This window comes from Gavia stellata, chromosome 1 (genome assembly GCF_030936135.1).
Source record: "Gavia stellata isolate bGavSte3 chromosome 1, bGavSte3.hap2, whole genome shotgun sequence".
Classification (NCBI taxonomy): Eukaryota; Metazoa; Chordata; class Aves; order Gaviiformes; family Gaviidae; genus Gavia; species Gavia stellata.
In genome coordinates this window covers 3,731,513-3,747,368 of record NC_082594.1, presented here as the reverse complement: position 1 = coordinate 3,747,368, position 15,856 = coordinate 3,731,513, and the positions used below count along the sequence as shown (strand labels likewise).

General features: G+C 50.9%; 1 protein-coding gene across 1 annotated transcript; it reads right to left on the bottom strand.

Annotated features, from left to right (window-relative positions):
- Nucleotides 1–581: 581 nt before the first annotated feature.
- TSKU (tsukushi, small leucine rich proteoglycan) lies at nt 582–15,066 on the bottom strand. Its single transcript, XM_059824099.1, has 2 exons — nt 14,989–15,066; nt 582–1,647 (listed from the first exon to the last, which is right to left on the bottom strand). The coding sequence occupies exon 2, from the start codon at nt 1,638–1,640 to the stop codon at nt 582–584; it is 1,059 nt and encodes a 352-aa protein (XP_059680082.1). The 5' UTR covers nt 1,641–1,647; nt 14,989–15,066.
- Nucleotides 15,067–15,856: the final 790 nt, after the last annotated feature.

Genomic DNA, 15,856 nt, shown 5'->3' with positions numbered 1-15,856 from the left:
TATGCAAATAACATGTAAAAAGCAGCACATTAGAAGCACCCTGTATTCAGGTTTGTCTGGAAATGTTTCTTCAAGACTGAAAGTGCATGACAGGGAACAGGGTGCTGCTAATGAAGGCAACATCCAGAAGGCACTTCTTGGGGTGTAATAATTAAAAAAAGGATGATGCATGGGTTTATAAGCAAGCAGCTACGGAGTCGGTATGTTTTGGTGCGTGCTCTGGAGAGATGTAGCTTTGCTCCTGCAAATGTGTCTGGGGCACAAAGGTTTGCTCCAGATCGGCTCTTCTGCCCTGGGACCGGCAGAGCAGCTTGGTCCCCGTTGTCCAGCATCACCGCTCTTGAGCTAAGGGGCTGCATGCAGGACCTCAATGCACTGGGCAAAATCTGGAGCCTGCAGATGATGTGGGCCGGGATGTGAGAGTTTATAAAATCCACAAACAATCAAGTATTGGCATATACAAATATATAAATTATTGACAGTTTTACAAAAGGCACACTGCAAGCCATCTCAGTCCGACACCTGTACAAATCCCGCGGCCCCCCCACCCTCCCTTCCCCACCCCTTCTCCCCAGCTTTCATCACGAAACGTAAGGCGCTGCTGCTACGGACCCGTGGCTGTCGTGGCAACTGAGGACCTCTTTTTTGGTCAGCCCAATTTGTCGGTGGTACTGTCCTTCTTTGATGGTCTTAAGACACTGTATGTTCTTCCCCAAGGTGATGCTTTTGATGGAAGGCAGGTATTTCAGCACAGTCTTTGGCAAGGACGACATGCCTGTCGCGGAGAGGTTGAGCTCTTGTAGGGAGTTCATACCAAAGACAACTTCAGCAGTCAGTGACTTCAGGTCAGGATTGCTGGATAAATCCAGAACTTGGAGGGCTGGTAGTTCCTTGAAGCTGTAAGGAGATAACTCTCCAAAGCCACGCAGGCCACTGAGGTATAAATGAATCAAATCTTTCAGCCCCGTGAAGTCTCCTTTCTCAATCTTGACTAGAGGGTTCCCATCAAGATTTAAGTATCGGAGAGGAATCCCTTGAAGGTTTGGCACAGACGTCAGCCTGTTTCCAGAAAGATTTAAGTTCTGGATGTTGGGGATGCTCTTTTCACGGTGCCTCGTAATTGTGCTGAGCATATTATTGGATAGATCCACATTCAGGGGTTTTCCTTGACCTTTTGAAGCAAAAATGTCCATTGCTATATCCAAAAGCTTGTTATTGCTCAAATCTATGTCGCCCAGAGGAGAACTGGAGAAACAGTCCTCTGGAAGGACTTCCAGAGAGTTATGACTCAGATCCAAGGTCTCCAGGTACCGAAGCCTGGAGAAGGTTGTGGAGGAAATCTTGGCAATTTTATTATAGCTCAGGTCGAGGCTCACCAGGGTGGTGTATCCAGGGCCAGTAAGCATTGATTCATTGATTGTTTCCAGTTTGTTTGATGATAGATCCAAGTAGGAGGTATCCAGAGGGATTGGGACAGGAACAATGTGTGAGCCTATCCCACTGCAGTCCACCTTGGTCAAGCTAAAGCTGTCAAAGAGTCCAAAGCTTTCCACTTCGCAGTGGCAGCCGGGAAAGCAGGTTTTGGTGGTACCAAAACAAGGAAGGAGAAGCAGCAAATTGAACCAGGCTAGGAACTGCATTGTTGACCTGGAAAACAAGATGATAAGAAAATAGATTTAATTGCCGTAGAAGATGTGTAATAGTTTGAGTCATGCAGTCTTCTCCTCTGTCTTTCCAAAGGAATAGATTAAGTATACCCTAAATAGCATGGATGTCCCAAACACTTTTTCTCTCATGTTGTGAACTCCCCTGGGAAATTAATGGAGAAAAAAAATTGGGTTAACATTTTTTGCAGATATAACCAAGTTAAGACACAACTGGAAATTAGCTGTAAGAACAGTAGGCTGCCTTAAAGCAAGACCTATGCAACACACACCCTTTCGACTGGACCATGCATGAGGCTAAATGACAGGTCAAACACTGAGTCATTTTACAGCCTAGCAAACTTCAGCACACAGAGGTCTTCACAACAGGGCATTCATGTGAGATTTGGGAGTGCTGGGTTCAAGACCTTGCATTGAGAGGTTGGAGAAATCATTTAGGCTGTGCGCTCAGTGGGAGCCTTACATGTCCAAAACCCTTATCAGGGAAGGAAAACCCAAAGCTTTGTTCAAATTTCCTATAGATGACAGAGATAACAGCAGCATCAGAACATCCTCCAGGATGAACAGCTTGAAAGACCAGCTGCCTACTGCCCAAGTGGACAGCATGTCTCCCTTGCTTAGACTTCAGATGCAAATTTAGACGTGTTTAGGTAGGCAGGATCATTGCTTTATATCAGGTGGCTAAAACCAACCTTCCTCGGGCTGGTGGCAGGCAGGATAGACAACGGCCACTTGGCTCCGTGCCTGTTGGAGCAGAGGAACCAAGGAATGCTCAGTCTAACCCAGACTCTGCTGTGGTGGGCCCAGCCTCCTGCACAGGCATAGAGTGGAGAGAGCCAATTTGTTTCATATAGAGCCTCTGGGGAGTCTTTGCTAATTACATTAAGTATTCTCTCTGATTAATGATCAGCCAGCCTTGCCAACAAGCAAGGAGCTCTCTCCACCCCTCTGGTTTTGACCTTTCTCTGTCCATTTCTATCCCGCCATCATCACAGTCGAGGGAGGAAGGGAGCTGATCTGCCCCTCACCGGCTTTGCCGGACCTCTTCAGATCACATCCTAACAGCTCCTCTGTACAACTATGGGCAACAGCAGCTGCGTGATTTCAAGAGCCAGCCAAAAGAGCTTTAGCTCTGCATCTCCGGAGAGGGTAAACTGGAGCGTGCCAGCATCCTGCAGGTCAGCAGAGGCAGCAAAAGCTGTCCTTGTTGGTTCCCACTGCAGTCATGGGCGGTGGCTCCTCGTGCCTTACAAACAAAGTCTCCAGGAGGCCAGCAACAAAAACTCCCACCAAACCAGGCAAGCAGATCCATCAGCACTGCTCCTTGGCTATGCTGCTGGCAATAAACAGAGGCTCACATGCCAAGCACTCAATTAGCCTGCCCCCGCCCCAAATATCCCCTTTAAACCTGTGTTTCCATCCCACCTCACCCCCCCAGTCTCTATTCTCACCTTTCCCACCGCTGTTTAAAAGCACTTTATTGACTTCCTTGCAGTATCATCTTTCCCACACACCCTTTGATCTGGTTGAGGCGCCTTCCCCACAGCTCTTGCACCTTCCCAGGACCATTTCCTAGAAGTTCATGCTTCCTTTCATCTTCTCTCACCCACCCCTTGGCAGCAGTTTCTCTCCCTTTCCAGCATGGTCTTCCTGGCCCTGCACTCTTTCCCAGGAGACCGATCAGGGACTACTTGCCAATGTGCAAAAGAAGTGCAAAGGGGAAAAAGCATTGCAAAAATATTGTCCTGATCACCGATATGACTTGTCTGGCAGTAACTCCTAGACCTCCTGCAAATAGAGAGCAGAGATTGGGACTCTGGCCAAAGTGTCTGCAACCAAAGATTGCTAAAGGCCAACACGCAATCCTCTGGGGTCCATTATTCTATAGAAACAACAGAAAATCAGTAAGATGAGCCCTAGTCCCAGCCCATCTCAACTGTTTCTTGAGAAAACACATGTGTGCAGAGGGGACGCAGGGGGTAGAGCTCCTTTCTGCAGACACGTTTCCAGATATCCCTTTCCTAATGACATCAAGGCTGATCCTGTCTGGTTCTGTGCAGACAGACCGTAGCTTGCTCCCTTCTGCAGTCCCTCCTAAACTAAATACTACTTTTTTTTTCATGAAGCTGCATTTGGAAGGCACTGAAATGTTTTATCACCAGGGGAAGTTACAGCAGTGGAGAGCTCTTTGGAAACTCAAAAAGCAAAAACTCAAATGTTAAATCACAGAATCACAGATTCACCGAGGTTGGAAAAGACCTGTAAGATCATCAAGTCTAACCATCAACTAACACCACCATGCCCATTAAACCATGTCCCACAATGCCTCGTCCACACGTTCCTTGACACCTCCAGTGATGGTGACTCCACCACTTCCCTGGGCAGCTTAGAGCACCGAATCCTAACCACTAAATGTCTCACGTACAGGGAAGTACCTGCATCAGTGTCAGCTCAGTCTACTGGTATTTATTCTCCCAAATCCCACCCAGTGCCTATTCCCACTTGATGTCTCAACAGGGAAAGTGCCTTCTAACTTCTCGTTCGAAAGCCCAGCTCAGTTCCTCATGGCATCCTGTTGGCTCCGGTGGGAGCTGGATCAGACCCCAGCAGGTCCAAAGACACATCAGTGTGAGACTTGGCTTTCTGAGCACTGCTAAGACCTTCACGGGCTCCTGTTGGGCCACCTGAAGAAAAGCAGGAGGGCAATCTCCAAAGTCCTAGTTTAAATGGGAACAGACTTTTTAGTAGGGCCTGAAGCGATAGGTCAAGGGGTAATGGTTTTAAACTAACAGAGGGTTGATTCAGACTAGATATTAGGAAGAAACTTTTTACAATGAGGGTGATGAAACACTGGCCCAGGCTGCCCAGAGAGGTGGTCGATGCCCCATCCCTGGAAACATTCCAGGTCAGGTTGGACAGGGCTCTGAGCAACCTGATCTAGTTGGAGATGTCCCTGCTCATGGCAGGGGTTGGACTAGATGGTCTTTAAAGGTCCCTTTCCACCCAAACCATTCTGTGGTTCTATGAGTCTATGAACTGAGAGGACTATCAAAGCCAGCACTGAGTTTCAATATGCAGCTGCTCAAACCCCTTTTGACATGGGAATTCCCTTCCCAATCAGCCTCAGAAATGATTGCCAGAAGTGGGCAGATACAGCGTCTCCCACTGCAACATCCATGGCTCCAACCAGCAGCAAGGACAAAACATCACACAGCTGAACTGCAGTACGCAAAGCTCAGTTTAGGTATTTGCACAGCATCTATTGCCTCTTCCCTCCTCACAGCACTGCCCCAAATTCTCCCTTACTGGCTCTGCAATTGCTTTGCAGATGAGATGCAATCCATTACTACCAGTTAAAAAATCCCTTATGGAGCACCATGAAGCATTCATAGGCTAACATGCTACTTGGCCAATAGCTGTGATAAAAGATAGGAGAAATAAAGGTACTGATCATCTTCCAGTCCAAGAAAGAAGCTCCTGCATTGCCAGATAATCAACGAAGAGCTTAGTCAGGTACAGGCATGCTTTATCATCGCATGCAGCAATCGATAGCGCTCTTTGAAATGGGGAAAGAAACATGCCGCAGGCATTTACAGTTCATCTGTGTACAGCGTGCATTTGAAACGGCATCAAATTGCCTTTGGATTGCTGCCTACGAGCTGCTCTGTTGATAAAGGCAGGAAGCCAAGGTATCCCCTGGTAAAAGGAAGATGAGTTATCCTCCTGCAGCACTGGGTAGATTCACCTGGAGGAAATACCATGGACGAGAAACCGCTGGCACCATCACCTGGGACCTCAAGGGGAAAGTCACCGGGAGAAAGCAGCCTGCCCTCGGGCTGGTTCAGCCACGACTTCTTCATTTCTACGGCTGCTGTGGTGTGGAGAGATCCCAGGGATAAATTTTGGCCATCTGACAGCTCGGGAGGGCTTGTTATACCCACTGATTTCGACAGGAACTGTTGGGGGTGCAGCATTGTCCCCTATGTTTCAGGTGCCCGGAGTGGCTGCAGGGCTCTGGTCTTTATACCTTGTTTGTCCTTTCTGCATGGCAAATAGCGTGAGACAACCCCAGGGAGACCCAGTGGTGGATAACAGAGCCAAGGTTGGACCAAGCTCCTAGCAGGGTGCTAGCCTTCTCCCCAAATCCCACATCTCTGCCTGCGCCTGCGGATGCCCCGATGCCTCCTCCCTGCTCTGCTCATCCCCTGCGTCGTCGCGTGGCAGGACTTGGGCAGAAACCTCACACTGACGTTTCCCTGCCAAAAAAACCCCATTAAAATCTGATTTTAAAAACAGACTGCAGAGGAAACCCAGGTCTCAGCTGATGGCCGGGGGTTGGGAGAGAGGAAAGCCTTGTTACGGTGGTGTTGCAAATCCACACTTCTCACTGCACTTGATTTCCTCCTTTTTCCTCTTCCTTAAAAACTTTTCTCACTAGTCTTCCTTGATCCACAGCTGAAACTTTTCTACCTCGTTCCCACCCAAGGGAGATGTGCTAACACATCCCGCCCTGGATGGAAGCCCATTGCTTGGGGACTGGTCCCCCGCCTTGGGAATGCGGAGGTGAAGAGGATGCTACCTGGGCTACCTGCGGTTGCCCTGGCAACCACCAAGCCAGAAATCCCTATAGCCAAAAATCAAGGACTAATTGAAAAATAATAAAAGGGGGAGGTGTTTGAAGGTTCATTGTTTGATGGAGTCAGGAAACAGCCGCCCCATTCACACTGCAGCCTTCAGCCTCCCTGAACATGCCACTCGGCAAAGCATCGGCTGAAATGCAGCTGAAGTCAGGGCTGAAGACCGAAAGTCACCCAATGAACCTTAAGGTACTTAAGAAAGAAGTGCAGAAACCCCAGGTTGTCTCTACAGTGGGGTGAAGAGAAAGAAATTGCTCCAGAAGGGGTTGAAACCCACCTAAGACCAGACCCATCCTTGGAGATGCCCCATCTGTCCCTCGTCCATGCCGGAATGGACTGCCCAGTCTCCCTGGGGTACTGCCTCCCACCCCATCCCTGGCTGCTTCTTCCAAACCCAAGTCCCACCCAGCAACTGGGTGCACCCAGGGTGAATCAGTTCAGCTCACTCATCCAACAACAAAACCTTAACTTTCCTTTTCTCCCTTCGGTGGGTCAGTTTTCCAGCAAATCGGGCTGCCCAGCCGCAGGGTTACCAGGAATGGGGAAAACAGGACCTGTCCTTTCGACAGCAGCCCACCGTTACAGCAGATCAGGTATGACATGAACCCCTGTGTGTCTAAGACGTGGTGGACTGATCCTGGTAATTTCCAGGTTTCTTGCCAATGTGCTGCTGGATTAAGAGCAAATAGAACAACCTTTAAAGGAAAGCGGCAAAAAGGAAGGGCTGGAGTCCGCCTATCCCAAATAGAGTTGCTGTTCCAGCAAAGGGCGGCAGAGGTGGCTTAGCAACAATATTTCATCGCGAAGAAAATTTGGGGATTGTCTTCGGTCTCTTGCATCAGCCAAGTGAAAAAAAGCAAAGTCTTTATAGCAAGGCCCGCAAGGCCCACTTGGCTGCAATCACTAATTGGGGGCAGGGGAAAAAGAATGCTATTGGAAAGCGGAACAAGCTGCATAGGTTATGACAGAGGCAATAAATCCTCCAGATTGGGGGGGGGGGGGGAGGGGGAAGGGATAGTTGGCTCTTTCTCTCTTTAAATACTTGGGAGGCTCCGAGAGGCAGCTGGGACGGTGGCTCCAGTAGATCTCTCTGGAGCACCAGGATGCTCCTGAGTTGCTTCTTCAACAACAAAAGTGCTTCAGAGACCTTCCCCCCCCCCCCCCCCTCCATTAATTATTCTGTAAAACAGGAATAATTATCGAATAAAGTGCAGCACTAGCAACAGCTACACTTTTCCGGTATGGACTCTCCCGGGCTGAGTCCAAATGACGCCACAGATGCAATCGCAGCCCGGTCTCCAGATCCCACATGCCAATGTGAGCAGACAGCAAAACTGGCTCAGACCAGCCTACAACCAGAGGCTATTAATCCCTTAACTCGCAGGCACACACCCCTCACATGATAAAGAAACTGCTGCTGACAAGGTTACTCTCTTTTTCTTGGTTTTTTTTTTTTTTTCTGTGTGAATCCATTGAAAATAAAGGTCATCCAGGTTTTTGCTCTGCCTGCTTCACACCGGCTCTTCCCCGCAGAAGGCGTCCCCGCATGCATGCAGCAAAGAGCTGTGTTTACCCCCTCTATAAAGCTTATTAAATCAATCAGTGCTTCCTCACAAAGGAGTTTTGGTGTAAATGGGAACAGGGCTTTCTGACCCATTTGTTATTTTTTGTTGTTAGCTGGTTTGGGGTATGCTTTGCAAATACCAGTCCTGGTTTTGTACTCAGTGTTTGTGACTTCTTGGATTTAGGGAGAGGCGAGCTAATGACAATCCAAGAAGTATCTGCTATTTAGGTTTGATCCTCCATTTGCTTAGATGGGTTTGGGGGAGCTCAGTGGAATTAGTCTAGGTGTCAGTGACAGCAGGATGAGAATTTTTCTCTTGGCTCGTCTAAATTCAGCTCGGTTTCATGGAGCCATTGCCAAGTCGCTTTTGCGTGATAAGTTATCACCCTTCACTTCACACTGATGGTTTTATCAGTGGGAAGTACAGAGCTGCTTAGACAGCAGAGCCATCCCCAATGACCCATCAGGATGTAAAGACGGGGATGTGCAACCCAGCCTTCTCCTTCTCAGAATCACAGAATCACTAAGGTTGGAAAAGACCTGTAAGGTCATCAAGTCCAACCATCAACCCAACCCCACCATGCCCATTAAACCATGTCCCACAATGCCACATCCACACGTTCCTTGAACACCTCCAGGGATGGTGACTCCACCACCTCCCTGGGCAGCCTCTTCCAGTGTTTCACCACTCTCTCAGGAAAGAAATTTTTCCTAATATCCAGCCTGAACCTCCCCTGGTGCAACTTGAGGCCATTTCCTCTCATTCTATCATGAGTAACGTGGGAGAAGAGACCAACACCCACCTCACCACAACCCCCTTTCAGGCAGTTGTAGAGAGCAATTGTAGAGAGCTCTGGTGAGGAAACTGGGGATGGAAAGAAGAAGTTGTCTCTCCTCCCTCAATGCAGAGACGTGGTTGTATTTAAGGCAGAGCAGGGTGGGCGGCGTGATGGGGACGGGTGGGCTCAGGACAGGATTTCCCTTCTCTGATCTGTGGGTCCCCAGGGATCACAGGAGGTAGCCAAGACAAGCAGACCTTGAGCCAGTGGATTGTTTGCTATGCAGGGTGCTTTGTGCCCACTCAAGTGTTTTAAGAAGGGGACAAAACTGCCATAAACAGAGATGAGACGCTCCTACCAGATCTGAACAAGAACCCCATTGCTCTGCATCAAGTCTATCTTTGCAAGACTTGAATCTCACCAAAAAACCATGAAATTTGGGGCATAGACAGCCAGAAGAGCCAAGGAAGGAAAAAACAAGACACCATTCCTCATTTTCCCCATTTCTCAGTTATTTCAATTCGCTTTTCTCAGCTCCGGACATAGAGAAACTGCTGAGCCAAAACCACAATGATTAACCAGCATCCCACCGATGCTCTCCATCCTTCAGGGAGATTTTCACAGAGGTTACAGGGGATGGGATAGATAAGAATAGCAAGAGCAAAGCCGAATTGTTAAGCATCAGACACATTTCATAACCCCAAAGCCAAAACCAAGCAATCCCTCAACCCACCACATGAGCTGCTGAGAAGACATATGGGATTGATTGAGAGGGAACCCAGCACCTCCAAACCCTACAGCTTCACACTATGGGTTTGTTTTCAAACATGTGACATCCCTTGCTCAGCTGAAACAGCCTCTGCTCTTTTTTTTTTCTTTAAAGGAAAAAAAAATATTTAAAAAATTACCCTTTCTTTATAGAAGAAATGGAGAGCCCTATTAAAATAATCTTTGCTCCAACTATTAATGTCACAAATCCCATCTGCTTTGCAAGAGGCCACGGATAATTTATCATCCTAGTGTTTAAACAGCTAATAGTTTATTCTACTTGTGCAATCTATCCCTCAGCATCCCTCATCCCCCCCAAAGAAGAAATCAAGGTGCAGTGCAGTGTATTTCGGGCTCTGACAAAAGGAAACCTGTGCGGGCAGTTCTGCCAGCCCATACAGTGAGTTCCAGCTGATTTACACCCGCAGCTGAAATACAGACGATTTCTGCTGTCCTGAGAGCTGCGTGCCTTGAAAAGCCACATCTTGGAAGCAAACAGCAGCCCAACTCCCGGGAATTTCACCTCAAGTGGGAAAAAGTCGGTGCTACCTCCACCACGGGCAAGTTAGGAATTAAATCACCGCAGCACCGGGATTTTGCACAAAAATCCCCATTCCCCACTCAGCCCAGGAAGCTGTCAGGTTAACAGCGGTTTTATTCGGGGTGGGGGAAATAGTCTCCCGTGGCTTTTGAAAGCAATTTTGCTCGCCAGCCTCACACCAAGCTGTGCTTGTGCCTGGAGGAGGCATTCCCGAAAGGAAATGAAGTTTGCCAAGCCTCCGGAGTGGCTGTGGGCAGGGGAAGGCAGGCGTCGGAGCAGCCTCCCAGCAGCACTGGGGGGGGATTGATGGGGTCGCCGGGACGTGAGCATCCCGGCCCCACCGTTGCCTCCTGGCTATGCCAGCTGCAGGACTGCTCAAACTGGGAGCATCGGCAACCACACGCTGGTTCCCAGCAGCCCGGGACACATGGGATCAAACAAGATGCCTGCAAGGGATGCAGGAGTTCAGGGCTTTCTCCTGCTCCAGCATCACCCCGGGGGTGACCACCCCAATTCCTTTTACCCCCTGACAGCCCCTGCTTCTTGTCCTCCCCCTCTGCTTTTTAACAGTGAGCATTTCCAGGAACAGGTTTTCTTGCTATTCTGGCACTTGCTGAGCGCAACGCAGACCTCATCTCAGCCAGGAACACAAATATTTTCTTAACCGCCTTAAACTCAGCCCCAACAGGATCTTTATCATAAACCCAGCGACACATCCCAGAACGGGAGGTGTCCCTGGCAGAGGAGTAATTTTGGCACAAATAGGTTTACGAAGCAGCCCTTCGCGTGGCGCTTCATAGCAATGGGAGAGGTTTACACCGAGTTTTACACCATCCCTAATGCATTTTGCTGTAGAGTGACCTGGTGAAGCTACCAACAGACCCCCTGCCCCATCATCTCCGATGCCCAAGGACTTGCCATGATGCACGGAGGGAGGCTGAAAGTTCCCAGGCTTTACCCAAATCACAGCAGTAACCCTGGGACGATTAAACCCTCCTTCTTCAGGGCTGCATCCCCCTTTGCAAAAGATGAATTTAAAAATCATGGAACACGGCTTCATCTTCAACGTCGGGGTTGCAAACACTTCTCCCTCCTCTCCACCATTCCTGGTGTCAGAGTAAGAAAGCCAACAAGCTGACATGAATTTTTAAAGCATGGAACGCCTGAGGTAGGGCCTTATTTCTTAGCTGGTCAATTATTGAAAGCTAACAAGCTTCTCCTATAGCCTCAGCCCTTGACGATGCTCTCCCACACCTGACCCCCAACCCCAGCCGGTTCCTGTGCCAGCTCCTGCTACGACCATACTTTTTCATAGCACTCCGGCTCCCAGAGACATGATATAATTCAAGAGGAATGCACTCCGGGATGAACACCATACGCCAGGCCAGCGAGAAACGTTAAGAGGTGCAGCACAGGGAGAAGAAAACTCTTAACCATGATGGACGCTTCTTGGTTTTGATGGTTAATAGAGCTGCTCAGCCATATCATCGTGCCTAGCTGGGAAATGCCACCTGCCATGCATGTCCCTGGGATGGCACATGCCACGTCCCACCCCAGGAGAGCACAGGTTACCAGGACCCACCAGCGGCTGTCTGGTCCACGAGGGAAAGGCATGATGTCTATGGATGTACCTCTATGGATGTACCCCACATCCATGACCTGGTTTGCTTTTAACCACTCCGGTGGGCTGGCCTGAGCTGTAGAAGGACCATGTTGTATGGATGGACGTGGATGGGTTCCCCTGGAGAGGATGAGCTGGGCAGGGAGAAGGAAGGAAGAGAGAGCAGGGATTGTGCCACGGGAAGGCGATACATCCCAGGGTGGTGCCACTGCCCTTCCTGGTGAGACACAGCCCACCTGGAGCAAAAAGCTCATCGCAGCCCCATCATCCTGTATCTCTAAGGGCTTTCCAGCTCTTTCTCCTTGAAACAGAGGTGGCTGCAAATCAGCTGCCCAAACGCTGCCTCCGACAGCATGCCTTCGCCACCATTCTCTGCCCAGCTCCAGCACACAGAGGCAGCCGGCACCAGCTGAAATCACGCGAAAAGCAGAGGGAAAAGAAATTCACCCTGGCGGGACTCTGGCTGGGCAACGCCTCCAGCTCTGGCAGAAGGATTTTAAGAGGACCCCGTGCGGCTTTAGCTCTCTGAAAGGCAGCAGCTCCCAATCTCCCTTCTCCTAATAGCCCTGCGGGGCTGCTGGCTTCAATAAGGGAGGGCAAAGCGAGGAGGCAACGTTAGGCTGGGTGCCCCTCGGCGCTGCCCCAGCCGGCCCAGGGCTTCTTTGTGGGCTTTTTATTTATTTTTGTGGTTGGGGTTTTTTTTCATGCACAATAATCTCTGTGCCTCTTTGCCGCCTGTGGCTCTCAGCATGCAGCTGCAGACCCTCCACCAAGGAGATAATAAATACAACCCTGGCTGTCATTGTTGCAAACAGCACAGCTGGAGGCTCCCGTCTCATTCCCCTCCCGGTCTTTCTCTTCCCCCCCCCCAATAATTCTTGCAACGTGACACTGCGAACAATGAACGCCAGCGAAAACGCCCAGCAGAGCATCAGCCAGGGCTTCGGGGGCTGCCCCCAGCCTGGCAAAGCGCTTGAGACATTCGCTACGCCCAGCGGGTCTCCTACAAGATTTGGGAAGCGGGGATTTAGGGAGGGGAAGGGGGTCTGGGTAAAAGCTGACAAAGGGTTTAGCAACAGGTCATCATCCCCACCGTGGTTCCCACCCCAGATGATGCTTGACTGCCCCAGTGACGTGGTGTTGTGGCATCTCCTTACCTCTTTGCCTCCCCTCCCTGGCCCAGGACCCTCCAGTCCCTCGTGGCTGGCATGGGGTTTTGGAGAGAAAGGTCATCTAAAGTGGGTTGGGAGAGCCGTGTCCCCGGCAGGACCCATTTCTCACCACTGATATTACCCTGAGTCCCCATTCACGTGCCTCAGTTTCCCTCCTGATGCCTTAAGGTTGACTAACCCCAGGACCGAGACGTGTTCATTTCTGTGTGGGGATGGGGATACCAACCCCAGGTTCAAATCCTACCAGTTTAACTGGGAACGGAGCACAAACCAAGATGCCCTGGTCTCACCTCGTGCAGAAGCCCCCAGCCAACACCATCACTGCCACAACTAGTCCAGCCAAATGCCACCACTGTCCTTGTGCACCATGTCCAGCTCCTGCCTTGCCTGGACACTCCAGGGACACCAGCCCTGCTTTGACCTCTGCAAAATGGGCAGCCAGGCTGGGGGACAGGGAAGGGGACATCTGGGGAGGCGGTTGTGATGGAAAAGTATTTACACACCTCTCAAATCAGTGTTTGCAGACTCTAAACCGTGGCTGCAGCCTCGGCGGCTGCCAACAGCAAGCCTGCCTCTCCTGGGACCTCTGCCCACCCATGCCGCTCACCTCCCCCGGCCCTGTCCTGTCCCCATCCCTGTCCCCTTGCTTTCCCCACAGCTCTGTGGCACTTCTGCCACGCCACGGAGATGCCGCAAGTCACCCAGGATGCACACAAACATCTTCCTTTACCGTTTAACCCTGTATCGAGCCACCTCCTAACCCAATTTGACCTGATATCGCTGACTGGCAAAGTAAGACTTCCCAAATTACAGCATCTTCATACGTGTCCCCCATATGGTGCTGGCCCCTTGCGCCCTGTTCCTTCCTCCAAAGCCAGGGGAGGTCACCACGCACCATGTTGTGTGCACAGGAGATAGGGACATCACCATGGGACATTTGGGGACAGTCCAGAAGAGCAGTGCATGAGACTGGCCAGGTTCAAAGTGACCCTGTGATCCTTTGAGTTGGAAATCTCTTGCAAGAGGTTGCAACGCTCCGGTCCTGGGTAGATACAGGGGCTGCACCTTGGGTGGGAACTGAGCCTTTGCACTGGGATTAAAGGGTTTTGGAGGAAAGGTCTCCTCCATCCCGCTGTGTGAAACTTGGCCTCACCGTGCCCCCTGCTACAGACATCTCATTCTCAAGGATGGGAGGAAAATGGGTGATTTTGGGGTCAGGGACATGTCCTGCCTCACTTGGAGAGCTCTGCGCACGTTTGTCACTTCAGACGTGATGGGGCTGAGGAATCACATCTGCTTTGACCCATCTGCCACAGCAGGGCTTTGCGTTTAAGTCTCAGTTTTTCCTGATGAGGGATCTCTTATTCAAAGTCAAAAAAAAAAAAAAAAGGGCCTTATTTCTCCCCCGCTCCGGGTTTGAGCTGCCAGGCACGAACTGGGAGAAAAGAGAGGAGTCAGCATCACAGATACATGGACGGCAAAAAACAAGCAGGAGGAGGGAAAGGGGAAGGAAAAGAAAACCCACAGATGCCGGCACTCAGATATTACGCACAGCACATGGCCCTTCGCTCAGCTACGGCAAAGATAAAGCAGTTTTTTTCCAGTTTGCCGCTGCTCCAACAGGCAGATTTCCAGCCTGGTTAATGCAACTCAGGAATGTCCCGTGCTAAGGCAGCCAGGTTGGTTTAATCTCTTGCACCATCTGCAAGCGGGGGGGGTGTGTGTGTGTGGAGGCTGGGGCGACTCTCAGAGCGTGTATTTCCTTCCCCCCCCCGCTCCACATTTTAAATACTCCAAGAGGGAATGATGGAAACTCCCAGGAAATGAAAAAAAAATTAAAAATTGCCAGACAAATGCAAATCTCAAGGCTTCCCTGTAATGAATGGCTGAGCCATTCATACATTCCCCTTGATAGGTCCAGGTGCCAAGTTTTAAGACAAGAAACGGCTTGCTCAAGCCAGCCTTTATCTCTTCCCGACCCTCAACATCTCGGCGTTCGGAAGTTTCTTTTGATAGCCTGCCAGGCGGCCAGCGCTGCGGCTACCGCGCACGGCCCAGGGGTGCTGGGGGTCAGGAGGGCTGCCGGACAAGGACGCCTTGTCTTATCCCACCTTCCAGCCTCTGCTTCTCCCCACCAACCAGCTGACAAGCGAGGAGGAGGAGGGAGAAGAGACTGAAAGAGGAGAAAAAAGCAGTTAGGGATGGAGGGAAAACTCTAAACCTTCGGAAGATGGTGGCTCACCTTTTTTTTCCAGCCCTGTCTGGCGCTGGGGTGGCACACGCCGCTCTTCCCTGCGGGGCTGGGGGAGCACAGGATGCTTTTTCCTATAGCCAAAAAAAAAGAGACTTTTGCATGTTTTTTGTTTTACAGCTTTTTTCTCCCCGTTTCCTCCCACCCATTCAATGCTGTTCTATTCCTTGCACTCAAAGAACAGGGGTGCAGGAGACCCCTCACCCTGACCCTGCAGCCTTCCCTGCCAGTCCATCTTGTCAGAAATTAATGTCCCCTGGGATGTCTGTCGCGTCCTCATTCCCTCCGGGCATTTTGTAATTGCTCCCCCTGCTCCCCAGCAGCTGCTCAAATTCATTCACAAACCAGCAGCGTCCCCCCGCAGCACGCCCGCTCCGGGATGCCGCAAGGGAAAACCCGTCTGGGTGCTGCCACCCAACCTCCTGCCCACCCCGGACCTGAGCATCGCTCACCCCGCGCACCCACCACCTCCGGAGAGGGACCCCGCGTCCGAGCGGAGACGGGTGACGGCTGAGCACAGGTCAGGGCCTCGCTGGGCCCTTAATAACCCTCGTGTGAGCGAGCACCTCCCGTGTCCTCGCCGGGACAGGGACTGGCTCCCGTGGGTCGAGAAGGGACACGAGCCGTGCCCCGTGCCAGCACGATGGCAGACGCTAACCCACTTCGCCTTTGCAGTGCCCGGCTGCCGACGGCGAGCAGCCAGCCAAGTTTAGACTGCAAATTCTCCCAGGGACATACCAGGCTCCCTCCGGTCCTTTCAGCATCTAACACATCCAGCGTGCTCCTTATTCCCGGAGAGATCGTTGCGAGGCGTTGGTCTAACCCTGCCTTTCCACAGCGCCTCTTCTCCTGGTATCTG

Coding starts and splice junctions, on each gene's coding strand:
- TSKU (XM_059824099.1), bottom strand. CDS start 1,640: ATGCAGTTCCTAGCCTGGTTCAATTTGCTGCTTCTCCTTCCTTGTTTT.